The 17,381-nt window shown below is 33.2% G+C and overlaps 1 protein-coding gene across 16 annotated transcripts in view; it reads left to right on the top strand.

Moving 5' to 3' along the window:
* Nucleotides 1-16,161, top strand: part of LOC143244412 (CMP-sialic acid transporter-like) — a 42,261-nt gene extending 26,100 nt beyond the window's left edge. For 14 of the 16 annotated variants that reach the window (XM_076489018.1, XM_076489016.1, XM_076489009.1 and 11 more), the window contains 4 exons: nucleotides 438-614; nucleotides 1,298-1,509; nucleotides 11,168-11,392; nucleotides 15,791-16,161. In XM_076489018.1, coding sequence (XP_076345133.1) covers nucleotides 438-614; nucleotides 1,298-1,509; nucleotides 11,168-11,218 — 440 coding nt within the window. In that variant the 3' untranslated portion in view covers nucleotides 11,219-11,392; nucleotides 15,791-16,161. Of the gene's footprint in view, nucleotides 1-437; nucleotides 615-1,297; nucleotides 4,817-11,167; nucleotides 11,393-15,790 lie in introns of those variants that run through there. The other 2 variants (XM_076489024.1, XM_076489025.1) reach the window with 1 other exon arrangement.
* The last annotated feature ends 1,220 nt before the right edge of the window (nucleotides 16,162-17,381 follow it).

Below are 17,381 nucleotides of genomic sequence, written 5' to 3'. Positions count from 1 at the left end.
CTCAGACACCAACTTTTTGTAAGGGGCTGAAATTTCTGTTCAGAATTATGAGAAGAAAGAGAGTACTGGAATGTTTTTTGGGAATGAACTTATCAAAACTTACTCTTGGCTCGGAGATTTAATGTTAATAATGTGATCTTGGAAAACATTTTTCAGAGAGTTACTGTGCAAACAGAATAATGATTTGAATCTTTGTATGAACTCATACTTATTGTATAGATAGAAAAATAATTAAACTTTTTCTTTTTGTCTTAAGTAGTCTTAAGCTTATTTTTCAACTAAAGATAGTCTTGAAATTTTATTTACAGTTTCTCCCTGCTCATTTAAAAAATGGCAATATCTTGTTGTTGCTTTATGGTAGAAGACTGAACAGTTTCTTTATGATGAATGTTATTAAATTTATTTTGAATTAAAATGGACTTTTTTATCTGTTGCAGGTGTGTATTTTGAAAAACTTCTGAAAGAGACAAGTGTTCCCTTCTGGATAAGAAACTTGGAAATGTATCTGTGGGGCCTTCTTACCTCTGCCATTGGAATTATCTGCTATGACTTGGACAGCATTGTAGAAAATGGCTTTTTTTATGGATATACTTCAGCTGTCTGGGTAATTGTGGGTAAGATTTAACATAAATATTCATGATATCTGATGAGGTCAAGTTTCATTAATGAGGATAGTGTAAATATATGTCATGTACACATGATTTTTCAAAATGTTACTTTCATTACAATGAACTTTATGATACATTACGTTAATATGTATTCTCTGACAGAGCTTCAGGGTTTAGTAGAATAATGAAATCAGTTAAGGCAGTGAGAGGGATATTTTGGAAGTGAAGAAAAATAAAAATATGCAGATTTTGCACTAGTAAAAGATCATATTTTTAACAGAAGGTACTGTAGCAACAAGTCTTGGGTTCTTTGGAAACAAATATAGTAAAAATATGTAGCTTCGAGATAAATAAACATCAAGGTTTTTTCATCACCGATAAAGTCACTTGCAGCTATAAACTCATAAACTGTGTAACTCCTTATAAACAACACAAAACTTCATTTTCAATGTTAATAATGTTTCAGCACTTATCACAGATCAATGGATGCTAAACCTTGAGCATATTTTATCATCCACCAGAATTCAAGGTACAGACAGTTGCAAATAAAAAAGTAATTTGATGTTTCTCTGTTTTCATAAGTTTTTTTATTTGTTTAGTGGTCTTTGTAAAATGAGTACAAGTTTATTACTTTATATTAAATTGGTTTAAACTAGAAGTAAATATTTAGGTAATTTTCATACTTCTAGGTCTTTCTGGAGCTGGTGGCTTGTATGCCTCACTTGTCATTGGATACCTTGATAACATCTTCAAAATCTTCACTTCGTGTACGGCAATAGTTCTCACATCTCTCAGTTCCAGCCTGATATTCAAAACAGATCTTGGGATTTCTTTTATTCTTGGAAGTTCTTTGGTGTGCATTTCCATGTATTTCTACAGTAAAGGAAATATGTCACAAGTGGTGAAGTAGTTTTTGGTTTTTTTAATTTGGTACAGACTGTGGGTTTGAGAAAAGTGAATTAAGGTTTTCATACTAAAACATGTTTGAAAGTAATTGTAATGAACCAAGCTGCTGAAAGGTTTTGTAATAAGGGGAGAATCAGATATGTATTTTATGTGTATTTTGTTAAAATAACTTTGTCATTTTAATTTTCTTAGTACTTTTAATTGTTCTTAATTTTGTGGTGTATTCCCTTTTTGTAAAAAGTAACATGTTTTAAATTTTAAAGATTTTCAGGGAAGATTGCTCATACAAAAAAGCATTCTTTTACAATTTTTTTCACTTATTGTTAGGCCAAGAAGACTTTAAGATGTAGTTTCTGGCACCTTAAAATTTATACTTTTATCGTATTAAATTCCAAAGATTCAAACAGGTTACTTGAACATGTATTTTTTATAGAATTGCATCCTTGTTTTATGTAAATTTTGTTGCTTGTTTAGTTTAATTGATATATCTATCTAAGATATGTAAATGACATTGGTTGACCCTGTTGTAGAACTCTGGATTCTGAAAGTACAATAGTTTGGATTTGTTTGATTTACCACCAAATAATCCTGCTATATAAACTGTTGGTGTATTATAAAATGACAGTTAATTTCTTAATCTGGATGGAAAATTACTGCTGACTGAAAAGATAAAAGCATCCCAGCTTACATAAATCACATTACTAAACAATATAGTTATCAGTGTGGTAACTCATAACCTTACTCATGCACTGAGCAACATATAGAACCAGGTGTATATGTAAAAACATAACAGAGGAAGCCGTAACGACACCAGCTATAATTGTATTAAGCCGACACGTTTCCAGAATCAACGAAAACAATATCATACAAGTATTCTATCAGCATATGCATCCTTATGTCAACTTATTTGATGTTTGGTATACATTTTATCACTAGAAAAATGGAAGCTGCATTTTTGTTTGTTTGGAAATATAGCTAACAGGTCTATATTTTCTTTTCGACAGATATCAAATAGTTTATATTTTTCTATGGTTTATATTTTCTTGCACGTTAATTGAACGTATATTTAATAACATATCTGATCATCCACCTGGTGGATATGAGCGAAGACGAATTATTTGAGTGCTTTAGCTTTACTTGTCCTGAAGCCATAGTAGTAGGGAACTGACTTGACCACGTCAAGTATCAGAATACGATGAGTTTGTTAAGACTGTGTCCTTGGTCGTGGGTTGACAGTGGCATTGGCAATAACATCTGTCCTGAGTCTGTACATCTGGTCGACGAGTTGTCGGGGTCCCTGGAAAATTGGTGAACCTGCTAATTTGGATTGCTGACGATGTTGTTAGGTGAATTTTCTGTGGTCGTTGGTGGAAACTTCTTTATTTGGGTGAATCTGTTTCTCTTGAGGATGATGATTTGCGAAAACTTGGGGCATCCCCTGTATGATGCGGCATGTGTTCCACCACAATTGACACGGGTCGTTTCCTCTCTCTTTTTGGAGCAGTGTGCAACTTGGCTAGGTCTGTTACCACTGATTCATCTGGAAGACACTGTGCAGGCTATATAGGTATGCCGAAATTTCTAGCAATTGAAACACTGAAGTACTTTGATTGGTGCTGAATGTTTGGATTCTGTGATTGATGATGATGTTGGTGGACTGAGTGACTTTCTTGAGGCTGACACGGACTGGAGGTGTTGGTTGGCCCATCTTGAATTATTTGATTCTGCCCAAGTTGGTGGTTTAAATTCATTGACTCGGAAATTCTTCTATAATTTCTTGTGGGCTGATGTCTAGGTCGATGACCCTCATTATGATGGTTTTCGTCGCGGTATGCTCACCTAGAACACGAATATTGAGCTCAGCATCTCCGAAGTCTTTGGCTGGTTAGAGTTTGCATAGCTTGAAGTAGTTCTTGGAGTGATGACATTTGATGACAAGGCCGCCTAAGGCAAGATGTCGAACTTCAGTGAAATTAACCTTTTGGCTATCAGGGCCTGGCTGAATGTCGCCAGTATGCCTATGACGATTATAGCTGGTGGCTACTGCTTGTTTGTTTCGTGTATGTCTTCTTTCAAGTTGTTAGATTTGGTTTTGGAGTTGTCTTTTGGCTACTTGGGTATAGTGTTGGTTGTCTCTGAAGGGTAAATGGACTTCGTGGTTAGCGATTCCTGGCTTCTAGAAGAAGCGCTGCACGTGTTGAGATCGCTGGGAGCTGTTGTTGCTGGCCCGGCATGGCCAGTTGTTAAGGTGCTCAACAAGTAATTCAAGGATTGCAGGTTCGAATCCCTGTCACACCAAACATGCTAACCCTCTCAGCCGTGGGGGCATTATAATGTGTCGGACAATCTTACTATTTGTTGGTAAAAGAGTAGCTCCATAGTTTAGTGGTGGATGGTGTTGACTTCCTGCCTTATCTCTAGTCTTGCACTGCTAAATTAAGGAAGGCTAGCGGAGATAATCCTTGTGTAGTTTTGCGCGAAATTCAAAACAAACACTGTTGTTGAGTCAAATTTAGTAATTTCTTCGGCGATGGTAGAGGGTACTTCCATATGAGAATGAATTGATAACGGCAGTGTGTCGGTTTTTGTTCGCATGATTTGAGGACGCATAATGTTAGCCCTGACAAGGGCGGTTTGTTTTGCAAATAAACGATCTAGCTTAAGACTAATTAGTTGCTTTATCGAGAGTAGGATGCTGTATATTAAAATTTAATGTTGGTTTATCTTGATCTACTGCACTTACGTAACCAGAAAATATTTTGAGGAGGGATTTCATCATATGATAAAACATTAATACCTGAATAAACAAAAGATGAAAATGAGGACGTGTTTTGTGACCATTTGTAACACGACCGAGAAATAGAACTTAAAAATTGGAGTAAAAGAACTTCAACATGCGATTGACAAATTTAAAAGTGGTAAATTAACTTTAGCAGACTATGTGGTGAATTCTACACACGATATGAACTGGGATAATATAAAAATACATAAGCATGTAATTGGAAAAAAAGAAGAACTACATTTAAATAAATCTTTAGAAATTGTTAAAGTCAAAAGTAGTATAAATAGAGATTTAGGTCCAGGAATTCTGGAAGTAGAATTTTGGAAATCATTGCAGTAAATGGGCCATTGTGAATATGTTAGATACACACATGCATTAGGGTTACAAGTAACTTCATGTATAATTCATGGTTTATTGTCTTATAGATAGTGCAATTATGTCCACCAAAACACGTATATTTTTGAAAGTTTTTAACTTGTATTTTAATGCTTTACAAATAAATATTAGTGCACGTAAGAAATGTTGATTTTCGTGTTATTACTTTTTATTTAAAATATTTTAGTTAAGAACTGTATGTATTACGTGATGAGTTTTGTTATCAACAAGATTTTATGATAGTATGGAAATAATAAGTATTCATTAAGAGACCAAGTCATACTTAATTACTTACAAACTGTCATAACGTCGAGTTAGTCTTTCGGTTCCTGATGGTTTTGGCCCGGCATGGTCAAGCGTGTTAAGGCGTGCAACTCATAATCTCAGGGTCGCGGGTTCGCATCCTAACCTAACCTAACCTTACATGCTCGTCGTTTCAGCCGTGGGGGCATTATAATGGAACGGTCAATCCCACTATTCGTGGGTAAAAGAATAGCGAAGAGTTGGAGGTGGGAGGTGATGACTAGGCTGCCTTCCCTCTAGTTTTACACTGCCAAATTAGGGACGGCTAGCACAGATAGCCCTCGAGTAGCAGCTTTGTGCAAAATTAAAAAAAACAAAAACAAAATCCTAATGGTTCCTGTTGCAAACGGCGACGTTATGAAGAGGTGAACGACTTTTATATGCAAAAACGGCTCGTTTGGGCTGAGAAAACACTTTTACATAGAAGAGCGAACAACTTGTGAACGACTTGTAAGTTCTAGTGTTGGTCTTGATAATGGAAGACGAAAAGAAAGAAGGTCGGGACCTCAACAAACTGAGAAGATAACTAAATAAATTAAAATGTTAATGAGATACAAGAAGATGTGTCTTATACCATGTAGTATTAAAGTTAAATATAGATAAAAAAATAAAGGGGAATAAGTTTGTATTAGATAAACGCTGTTTAAAATTCATAGAAGTATTATTGAAGAAAGATACTGCAAAAACTGAGGCCAAACTCTACTAGGTGCGACTAAAATTTATTACTTTACTTTCTGAAAATGGCCATTACGTCAAATAACCAGGACTGGAAAGGCCAACTTCAGGTAACTGACGGTAGTTTTTGAACTTACGTGTTAGTCTTCCTGGCGAGTTATGATAATTACAATTATGCTACAGAAAGCACTTTACAACTTGTATTACTGTAGGTTTTATCTTATCGCTGTTCATTTTTAACAAATTCGCAAACATAGTTAAAACAATTAATGGAGGACTTTTATAAAAACTGTTTACAAAATGCACACAGTAGAATGAATAGACTAATTTATTTTCATGTATTATCAATACTTGCAGATGACCCTATACAAGAAGTAAAGTTTTAAAAATGGATTACTGGCTAATAATGTATTTCACGATTGGAAGTACATTCTATTATAATTTTAACAAGGTTACGTATAATTAATCATTATTTCATAAAAGGAAGTGAGATGTACAAGCGGAATAAATTTTTGTCTATCGGATTATCCTCATCACCTTTGTTAGGGACTTTCTCATGTTTGAGGTTGGAACCTGCAACCTTAAAACATCTGTGTTACAATCAAAGATGCGAATAATGTTTATGGCGGCATGGTTATGACGCTTTAACTGTGTTTCAAAAATATCTGGTTTCGATCAGAATCACCGATTTTTTTAATATAATGATCCTGGAAATTAGTTACTCAGACGTTTGTAACAAAATTGTGCAATTTAAATATCCGATAGTGACATTTGTGTGCCAGTGTCGTCACTGATATCAAAGACATACATACAAAGATAAGTTATCTTTATTGTGTATCAAAAACGATAACTAAGAAGACGTATTCTGCTTACAATTGTTATTTTAAAAACGATAACTGAGAAAACCTATTCTTCTTACAATTGTGTTTACAAAAAACTTTTTCTTTCTTCGTTCAACCCTATTCTCATATTATTGAACTATATAGAGGATTTCAATAATATGTAAATATTGTGGGGTTACGTTCAAACCTTAATTTTTGTTATCTAAAAGGATAAAAACAACCTCAGCACTTTCATAGTTATTATTTTCAAATCCATCCATTTATTATCTTATTTTATATCATTTGTTTCATTTTTAATTCGTGAGAGTTTTGTTATTTAACAGTTATGTTAGAAACGATAATATAACTGTAACTATAGCTAAATAGTTGTTTTGAAATATATTGTGAAAGAGAAACAAGTACACCACTGCTAAATAATATTTCACTTGTGTAAGAAGATTTACAGTGGCCGGTCGTTTATTATAAAAATAATAGGTATATACAGAAACAATAACAGATTTCAATCCCATTTACGATAAGTTCCAAGAAAATTACAAAGATATCATGCTATTTCTATCTTTTGACATTTTTCACTATTGCTAAATCTCGTTGTAAAACAGAATTTTGCCTTTGACACAGTACATACTAGTCCTCAAAAGAATAAAATTATTTATAAAAGTCGTGTCAATTTACAATCTTCTTTCATATTTTCCTCATTTTCGTATGGTATGTTAACATGATTTCTGATTGATAAAATAAATCAATAAAATGATTGACGATTTAATTATAGTTATGTGCTCTAGATTTTGAACCAGATAAATTGAAACTATAATTCTGGTTCCATTTATTAAAATGAGACATCAAAGATTTGAAACATTATGTATACATTTCAAAATACTTTAAACAAAATATAAATGGCATAATATATATAAAATTACCTACAACAACAGATAAGCTAAAGAGTTTGGCGAATGAATACCACAACAGTGACAGACTTAGCTACACGATATTAATGAAGTACAACAGTATGGTAGTGTATTCAGACATTTAATAAACTATTAGGTTGAGGAATAATTCGTGAGCGTTTTTAAATAATTTCATTCAAGCATTACATGCAAGACTATACAATACTTCAATGCATGAACACATTTATTATGATACTTTATTTCATGTAATACCTAGGTATATAGTATGCATTGTTGTAAACGAAATTGCAAGAAATTAAATGCGAAAAGCAGATGGTGTCGAAAATGCTCGATTTTGTCCACTTGACATTCCATTTAATGAGCTGAAAATGAAAGCAAACATTAAAGACATATGAAAATCAAACACACCATCTATTAGAGCAAAAAATTATCTACCAAATAACATGAAATATTTTGCGAAAGCGTTTCATTTATGAATATATTCTTTTTAACTTGAGAAAACGCTCACGAATTATTTCTCAACCCAATAGAATAATAATGCAGTAATAGATTTTATAATGCGGCAATATATAGACATATAAAAACATGGCTGAATGCTAAATAAGTAAAAAAATGAGTTCTTTTAAAAATAAATGTTGTTTGCAGTAAAACACAATTTAATGTTTCTCCAATATTACATTTTAACAAATTACAACATTAACGAATAAAATTTTACAAAATTATTTTTCCTGATGCTGACTGAGAATACCAGCAATCTTTATTCCTTCTTCTAATGACTTCAAAAAGGATATTTTTTATGAAAGAAATAGGAAGTTACATAATGATTTAGAATATAAAAAAACTTATTGTAACAGTACGTTGATAGTGCACATTTGCAAAAGTAATAATACTTTACTGAATGCAGTTCATATTTCGTAAATTACATGGCAAGGCAGTCAAGACGTAGGTTATCTTGACGAGTTTGTTTTCAATGTACAAATGAAATATCGAGAAAGTAGACTTTAAGAAAGAAACATTTAAAATAATTTTATTTTTATGAAACAGCTTGAATTTTCAGACAAATGCTAGCTTTGTGAATTAGAAATTAATGTCTGATTTTACTTTACTTTATTTCATTTTTTAGTACCAAACCTTTCCGCTTATACATGGTGAACACGTATTTCCTTAATTATATATAATTTTTGAGTGGAACGTTATACTTGCTTGACTCGAGGGAAGTAAGACATTTGTGAATAGAGTTATTATACTGTTTACGCTATAAATAACAAATAAGAACAAAAACAGACATTCAAAAAGTACATAAGTACACAAAATCTTGATTAAGTTTATTTGAAGACACTGGCCAATTTCAATTGTGTTTTTAATAAGCTTTCTCATGCGGTTAAAAGAGAATGCCAATTCTACGGGCTTTTCATGAAGCTCATTTTCCCGCTTTATTTTTGGATACAATTTGATAGTGTTAATATAACTTAAACCTTGCGATGAAGCAGGAATTTCTTTCCTCACTATCTTTTAAAATTAAGGTAATAGTAATTGATTTTTTGTAAGAATTATGCGTGGGATGGGGTTATCAATTGTGTGCATACACAGTGAGTTGGGGCGGAGGCGGAAAGTGTGGGTTGTTGGAATGATCATCGCTCCAGCGTATTTCTATCATCCAGGAGGAACCACCCCATCATTGCTGGTTCCCGAAGCAATTTAAAAATAGAATTAAAACGTTCTTTCAATCACTAGAGGTATTTGTTGTATGTACAAATAACGTGCCTGTGGTTAAAATTCGTATTTTAAGATTTTATTTATATTTCAAAAGAAGAAAGTATTTTCTCTTTTTCATAAAGTGTAGTAAGTGGGTTTCCAAAATCACTTTACTATCACGATCTTCTCAATAAGCTAGTAAAATATGCCACAATTATAAATCGTACGTCAACTAATGAAAAACAAGTACAAGTTTATGGCAGGAATAAGTAACCTCCCAAAACGGATTTTATATTTCTTCCTTTCTGTTACCTCTTTGTTATCTTTCTTTGATAACAAGTTTAACATGCTACTTGCACGATTCTAGTCAACTAGATATTACCAGCTGAAACTTAGTGGCTCATGTCAATTTTTTTTTAATTCAAAAGAACACTCCTACATCTCCTAATTCACTTTTGATGAAACGAAAAATTAGAAGAAAATATATAAAGATCGTTAAGAGAACACAAAACTGTATAAGTGGTAACAAAGATTCAATTGTCCCATAAAACCTTAAATAGAACTTAATGAGGTTATGTTTACAAATCAATATAAATGTACTATGATTCATAAAAATGGTGTGTATATTCGGCTTAAAATACATTAAATAAGACAAATAGATAAGAAGGATCTCATTATCAGCAACAAATGAACTACAGCTTTCCCTTTGAAAACAAACTCTTTGAGGAACAGAGAGATTAAATTTCGTACTTATGAAACACAGACAGTGGAATATTCATCATAATAAACAACATATATTTGAAACACGTATAGGTTAAACAATGTGACAAGACTCGAACTCCACTGCTTTTATTTTGTTCTCTAAGTTTCCAATTATTACGTATGGTACTGTATTTTCTCTACTGCCCTAAACAACCTTTTGATCTTTACAACATGGTACTGTCTTATTTTAATAATTGTCCCATTACCTAGTTTATCACCAAATTATAATTCTAGTTTACTAAATATTCAATTTTCAAATCTGGTGTCGTACTTTTTATTTCATTCGTGTGGTGTGGCGAAATATATTTCTATTCATTCACATGATTTGTATGGTGGTTGTTCTTCAATTATGTTAGGCCTACTTAGCTCCATTTTTAATGTCTAAGTTCAGTGTTTCCGCTGTTTTTTCTATTATAGTGAGAAACAAACTTTACTGCTACTTATTAATAACCGCTGAAAAACATTTTACTTTTAACAACTAGACCACGCATTGACTTTGTTAATTCGTACAGAGCTTATTTGTGTACTTTTTGAAAATAACTTTGATTTTTTAAACTTTAGTTTTACTTATATTATCTATTTTAATGGTACAATGGATAAAAACCTTTTGTTATTCAATTTTTTTTCCTAATTGATTACAATAGTATCTCACATTAATTCACGTTGAGTGTTAGTAAGGTTTCGTAAGATATACCAGGCCTAAACTTGGGAGAGTAACTGGAGGTGTTCTTCGAGGTGTACTAACCTATATTGTTTGTCCTCCTACCTATTTCTGTTCTTCGCAATATAAAAAATAGATGCTTTTTGGTTATAATGTAACCAGCTATTATTATTGCGTATGTAATTTTAAATTCAAGAGCTCGAAATTCTTTCTAACTGACAGGAATACTCTAGAAAACAAATACTTCGTAATTTTTACCTTAACAAACCACACCTTTCATGATGATAGGAGGATAAATCGAAATGTTGGTTGCTATGAACTACATTGAACAGGTTCATAATAAAGACTAAGCTAAAATACTAATTACCATTAGCGGTATCTGACAGGTTAACTTTATAACCGAAGATCAAACCAAATGTTCATTACAAAGTAATGCTAAATCTTTTAATGACCTAGTCTGTATAAACTACCCTAACAGACTAGACACAAACTGGAATACACATTTTTTTTTTAAATATTATACAGAATGTATCTTTGAAGGGATATTTTAGTTGATATCTATTACTTTAAAATATTTTTACAAACTTTATCAGTTGCCAATAAACTTCGCAGATCAGGGTTTCTAACGCTTAACAACTTCTCGTACATTGCAGGCTTTATCTCTGGGGGCAAACAAAAGAAATACAGTAGCGAGGACGCAATGAACTGAATGGCTTTCTCGACTACCAATGGAACGTGTACTAATTAAAGTCCTTAGTCTTCTTATAACGAGTTGAAATCGAGCATTAGAAGATTTCAGCCCCAGTTTTAATCAACTTATAATTAATGTGTTGAAGATCTCTCAATGACAAGAGTGAGGAAAACGAATATATAAAGAGGTATGTTTAAGGATATATGTAAAGAACTAAATAAACAAACAGGTAACAAAATAGAGAAATCCCGTGAGTGTATTCCGTCATTTCTTATAATCTCCTCTCATGAGATGACGTATCCACATTAATTGTAATTATGTTATTTGAAATACACCTTACCGTTGCTTTGAGATGAAAAAAAAATTAAGCCTAAAAGTAAACTTCTTTTTTTACCCCTGAAAAGCTCAGTTTATTTTTCGGCTTTCTTTCTTCATTTTAATATTGTTTTTTGTTGTATAATATCTGTTACTTCACATCACTGATCGCGTATATCTGTACCATTAGGCAAGCGTTCACTTATTTCATGATGTCAAGTACATAGACTACAGCCCAGCATGGCCAGGTGTTAAGGCACTTGACTCGTAATCATAGGGTCGCGGTTTCGAAACCCTGTTACACCAAACATGTTCGCCTTTTTAGCAGTGAGGGCGTTATAATGTGATACTTTATACGCTAAACAAAGGATGGCTGGCGCAGATAGCCCTCGTGAAACTTTGCACGAAATTCAAAAGAAACATAAACTGCATAACCTTTTGAGGTTTTATGGTACGTTTCCTTTCACCACTCGCCTTCTCTTTGCCCTAAAGAAAAACATGCTTCATGTTCATACACTGTAGATGTGTTACGTGTGCAATATAAATTTGTTGAGAGGGGAAGCAATCAGCTGGCTTTTCTTTAAGAGATGCCTGTTGCAGATTATTTCAGATCGCGTTGCTTTACACGTAAATCAACACATGTATTAATCAAAACTAGATATATTGTAAAGACTAGTCAGACTTTTTTAAATATCTTCTAAAATAGTATTAAAGGTCACTATACGTTTTAATGAGGAACTTCAGCCAATCTTCCGAACCATGTTTGTTTTTCGTCCAATACGTACGTCAGGCTTTCTTAGTTACATGTTCCTGGAAAATAGTAAATGAGAAGTGTATAACAAAGTAGTGCTATTTAAATAGCTGACCCTCACATTTCCTTATCAAAGTGATCAACTACATCAAAGACAAGCTTATAAAGATAATTTATTTTAATCATGTTTCAAAAACGGTAACTGAAAAAAGAAAATGTATTTTGTATTAAATTATATCGAAAAACGACATTTTTGGGTTGTGGTCCTATTCGTATATCGTCAGGGCTTTCATTACTATGGCAAAATTCAGGGGTCTCTTGCAAAACATTAATTTTTGTGTTTAAATGTTCTTTCAAAAGTAAACCAAAAATGTAAAATGAAGACACCACATAAATAATCTAGTGACATTTATCCATTAGATGAAAGTATGGGTATAGTCGTAAAAGTACTTTTATTGTAATGTGACAGTTTGTGAGACAAACACTTTAATTAGCTGCTTTAGCAAATAACATGTTTATCACGGACACCTCACTATTTTCAGTGTTTTGATATACAGTTTATCAGAATGTGCTTCACTGAGATATAAAACTATAAAGTATGAATATTAATCCATAACAATTATCTTTCTTACAAACGTCGTTATAATAATAATTTACCACTGTGTCGACAACTCGGACTTCTTTTCGTTTTGAACAAACCCAAAGTAGAATGGACTGTATGCATAAAATGACCCGTTGTAATTAAATTGGTTTTGCGAATTTCGTGGTAATAATTGTATAAAATCAACAAATATATTGATATACCAAATTATTGGTTCCTTAGTAAAATAAATTAATTCAGAACCAGATAATTTGATAACCTTCAATTATTTTCTCGAGTGAATGTTTCATATTGTTAAAAGTATTAAATACGATTCATTGTTCCTCTTAGATTTTGATGTCAATTTTAAGTGTATATAAAAAAAGCATGTGTTAAGCTCCTGATTTCTGGCTGTTATAAACACGTTATTTTTTGCTCAATTACAAAAAAGGTAAAAACTGACAATACATTACGAAAAATTGTGAATTCATTATCACGTTAGTTTACTTTGGGGATCCAGACTACAAGATAATTTCAAGGAAGTTGAGCAAATAGATAAAAAGAAATACAAAGTGTGGGAAATGACAGCATGACCTCAAGAGGAGCTTAAAATTTTACCTACAATTAAGGAAACAGCTCAGTTTAGCAATGACATTCCGTAAGTTAGGGTAAGACAAAAATAAAATACTGACAGTTGTTTCGGTTTGAATTCCCTCTTCCCTAAGGAAATACAGATAACCGGGGGTGCTCAGAAAGATACTTTCTATTAACCTAACTGCATATTTAAGAATTAGATCGAGCGACCAGATCAACGGCTAATATATGACTTAGGGTCATTCAGGGCGGCAGGAGGGATCTGTAGATCCAAAAGCCTCAGAAGTTGTTGTGGGAGGAAACGGGAGTACCCAAGAAAATCCACTTTCAGGAACAGGGCGCCGAATAATCAACCCTGACCGTGCCTGGAAGTTGCTGAAGAGGAAATCGTGGTTAGTAAAGATTTAAGGAGAAAAAACAACAAAAAGACTTATGAATTAGAGAAACTATGGATCATCATCAGACTAGCTTAGGGCACCAGGATATAGGTGAGCCGTTCCTGGATATAAACGTGAATACTCGATTCTATCCGATTCGATCAGTTGTTCTATTTCTGTCTGGAAAGATTTGTGTCTTCTTGCTAATCTGGTTTGTGTCGCATTACTGAATGTGACTTTGATGTCTGTTGCGATTGACGCATCTGTAGTCTTGACTTGCGTGTTTTGAGTCTGGCTTGAAGCTGTCTTCTTTGGATTAGATCGCTGTTGAAGATTACTGTTAAAGTCGGTCAGAGTGTTCTTCTCTTTCTTCTTAGAATTGAGTGTGGATATGTTGCTGGCAGCAGAGATAATAGGCATCAATGAAGTAGAAAAGCTTACTGGACAATGGGTACTCTGACTGACAGACTTGACATGTTGAAGTGGAGTTGGTCGACGCCGGGGTCGTTCGGCACTAAAATAAAATAGTGTAGGGTGAATCCGTGGTTTAGTATATAATCAGCTACCTGTTTGTGCCGAGTCACGACTTTTTACACAATGAGTTGGTAGGCCTGTAATCTTGGAGTGGATTCTGTGAGCTGCATGAAGTTTCGAGGAAGTAATTGTTTCCAGAGAATGTTGTATTTCGACTGGAGTTCTAGAAAGATGAACATTCTTAATGAATACTGAGTAAAGGCTTCTGGAACTTTTGGTGGGAGAGCACTGGACGTTGACATTTGCATTTCACGGTTCACATACATAAGCGTGGTCCTGAAATGTTTACTGTGTTTGAATCAGATTTTGTTTAAATATCTGCAATTATTTTAAATTATCTTCTCAGTATCATTTTAATTTGAGTTTGTTTCATAATGATATATCTTTATTAAAAGTGCTGCTGTTTATAGCCTACGTTTTTCGAGAATTTAAGGATTTTTAACAGTAGGTGAAAATAATCGTTAAAATTTACTCCGTAACGACAGTTCGATCTTTATAAGTAAAGATGATTTAAATTGTATTGTTTTCCACCATGAAGTGGTACAATGAACGTCACACCCTCGAGAAACCCGAGTTAATGTTGACAAAAGTCTAACAACGCAAAGAGAAGGCCTCATTAACTATTAGCGTATAGATTAATTGTGTGATTAAACGTTTTTTACGCTAATAATAACTCATTATTTACAGTGAGTATTTCAGAATATATGTATAAGGTTGTACTAATTAGTTCTTGTGTATTATTCAGGGAGATAATCAGTACAGCCTTGTAAGAGAAAACATGTAGACCAATCTGTCATTCATACTAACATTCTTTCACAGCGTCTTTCAGAAATTTTGGGCTCGTACTACTGATACCAGAGAATATGTAATTATTAGATATGTATTTACGTGTATTAAAATATACATGTAATGTCGTTTTCCTTTTTCTAGAAGCTCTTTTGGAATCAGTTCTTCACAAATGTCTGTAATTCTTTTACACTTTCTCATCTGAACCATTTGATTCTGAGTTGGTTATAACGTAGTTTAGCGAGACAAAATGAAAAGCTGTATAGAGATGAATTTATTGTAGAATTAAAGAATTTTCGATTTTGGAGTTAAAGAATGGTAAATTATTAATTTTGTAACTACAGTGAAATCTTTATAGTTAAAGATGTCTGAAATGGTATCGACAGTCACACTTATTGTTCAAAATAGTTCTGATATCAAAATACAGTTTCTGTCGTTCGTAAAACCAACAGGCCGAACTAAAAAGCTCATGATAAAACCTAGATATTTATCCATCGCTAAATATCGGACTAGTTGTCTACTAAGGAATAGTGCAATTAACATTTTATGCTCCACATTGTAGATAACAGTAGATATTACAATGATGTAAGGTTTTATAATAAATACGTCTTTTAATTCACAACTGATAATTGAACCTTATCTTTCAAGGAGTTCCAGCTACAACCAGTGAAGATTGCAAAAAGCGCAAAGAAGAGCTGTCACGAACTCTTGGAGTGTTCGAGTTGTTTTCTCTACTTCGCTAACCAAATATTTATATTGAATATATAAGAATATACGTATATGGCAGTACTAATTAATTCTTGTGTATTATTTATAGAGATAAGCTGTCCAACTTTGTAAGAAAAAGTCGTGTAGCTCAGTCTGTCATCCATTTTACTATTTCTTCACACAGTTTTGTTTCTTTCAGTGTATACTATCGTATCATTTTTCTCTTCATTTGCTATATTCGAATCGACTTTTGATGAAATGTCTATAATACTTTTAAATTGTATGATTAGTATGGATGAATTTTTGATTCATTACTTGTCTCAATCTTTTATTGTTTTGTTTTTATTTAATTTCGAAAAGGCAGCTAATCATCATCACACACACCGCCAATTCTTGGGCTACTCTTTTGCCAATGAATAGTGGGATTGACCGTTACATTATAACGCCCCCACGGCTGAAAGGGCGAGCGTCTTTGGTATGACTGGGATTCGAATACACGACCCTCGGACTTGGAAGCGAGTTCTTTAACCATGCCGGGTCCTGTCTCATTGAACATAGCCTACAATCTGGATGCCAATCATTGTGCCGAATGTAGTCATCACTTCTATTGTGACTATTCGCTATTTATTTTACCAAAAAAAAATTCGCGCTCTGACACTGTCCTTTCCTATGCTTGTCTTTTCTATCGTAGCATTATAATTATGTTATTGTCAATCAAACTATTCATTGATAAAGAGTAGCCTAGGCTTTCACTGTAGCCGTTGTGGGCTATTTACTTTCCTTGAGTTTAGAAAATAGACAAGTGTGTGAAAAATATTAAAAAGAACAAATACTGGAAGGTTTCTAAACTGGAAACACCTCAAACTTAATGAAAGGTAGCGTAGATAATATTCGATAAAAGCATGTCGTATTTTCAAAGCGAAACTAAATATCAAACTGGTAATGAGTACAGTATATCACCTTTTTTACGTTATTGCTTACATAAGTTAGAATGCATTGTTTGCTTGTTTTTTGAATATCGCGCAAAGCTACACGAGGGCTTTCTCGACTCGTAATCTGAGGGTCTGGGTTCAAACCTCCGTCACACGAAACATGATCGCCCTTTCAGACATGGGGGCGTTATAATGTTACAGTGAATCCCACTATTCATTAGAAAAAGAATAGCCTAAGAGTTGGCGGTGGGTGGTGATGACTAGCTGCTTTCCCTCTCTTCTTATACTGCTAAGTTAGGGACAGCTAGCACAGATAGACCTCGAGTAGCTTTGAGCGAAATTAAAAAAAAAACACGGTATAAAATATAATAACAAAATTCAACCTCGATTTGAAATCGGGGCATATTAGCTAAAAATCCGTGGAGTCTTACTGAAAATTACTAACAAACAGAATTAATATGATATACTATGGTAATTAATTAGAAAAGAAAATCAAACAAAATATAAAGTTGCTACCGATTGTGGCAATAAAATACATGACCTAAATAAAATGGTATGGTCTACCTTTTAAGGACAAAATAGACGTTCACACACTATGA

This window comes from Tachypleus tridentatus, chromosome 2 (assembly GCF_004210375.1).
Source record: "Tachypleus tridentatus isolate NWPU-2018 chromosome 2, ASM421037v1, whole genome shotgun sequence".
NCBI lineage: Eukaryota > Metazoa > Arthropoda > Merostomata > Xiphosura > Limulidae > Tachypleus > Tachypleus tridentatus.
This window is presented reverse-complemented; position numbering and strand designations above follow the sequence as displayed.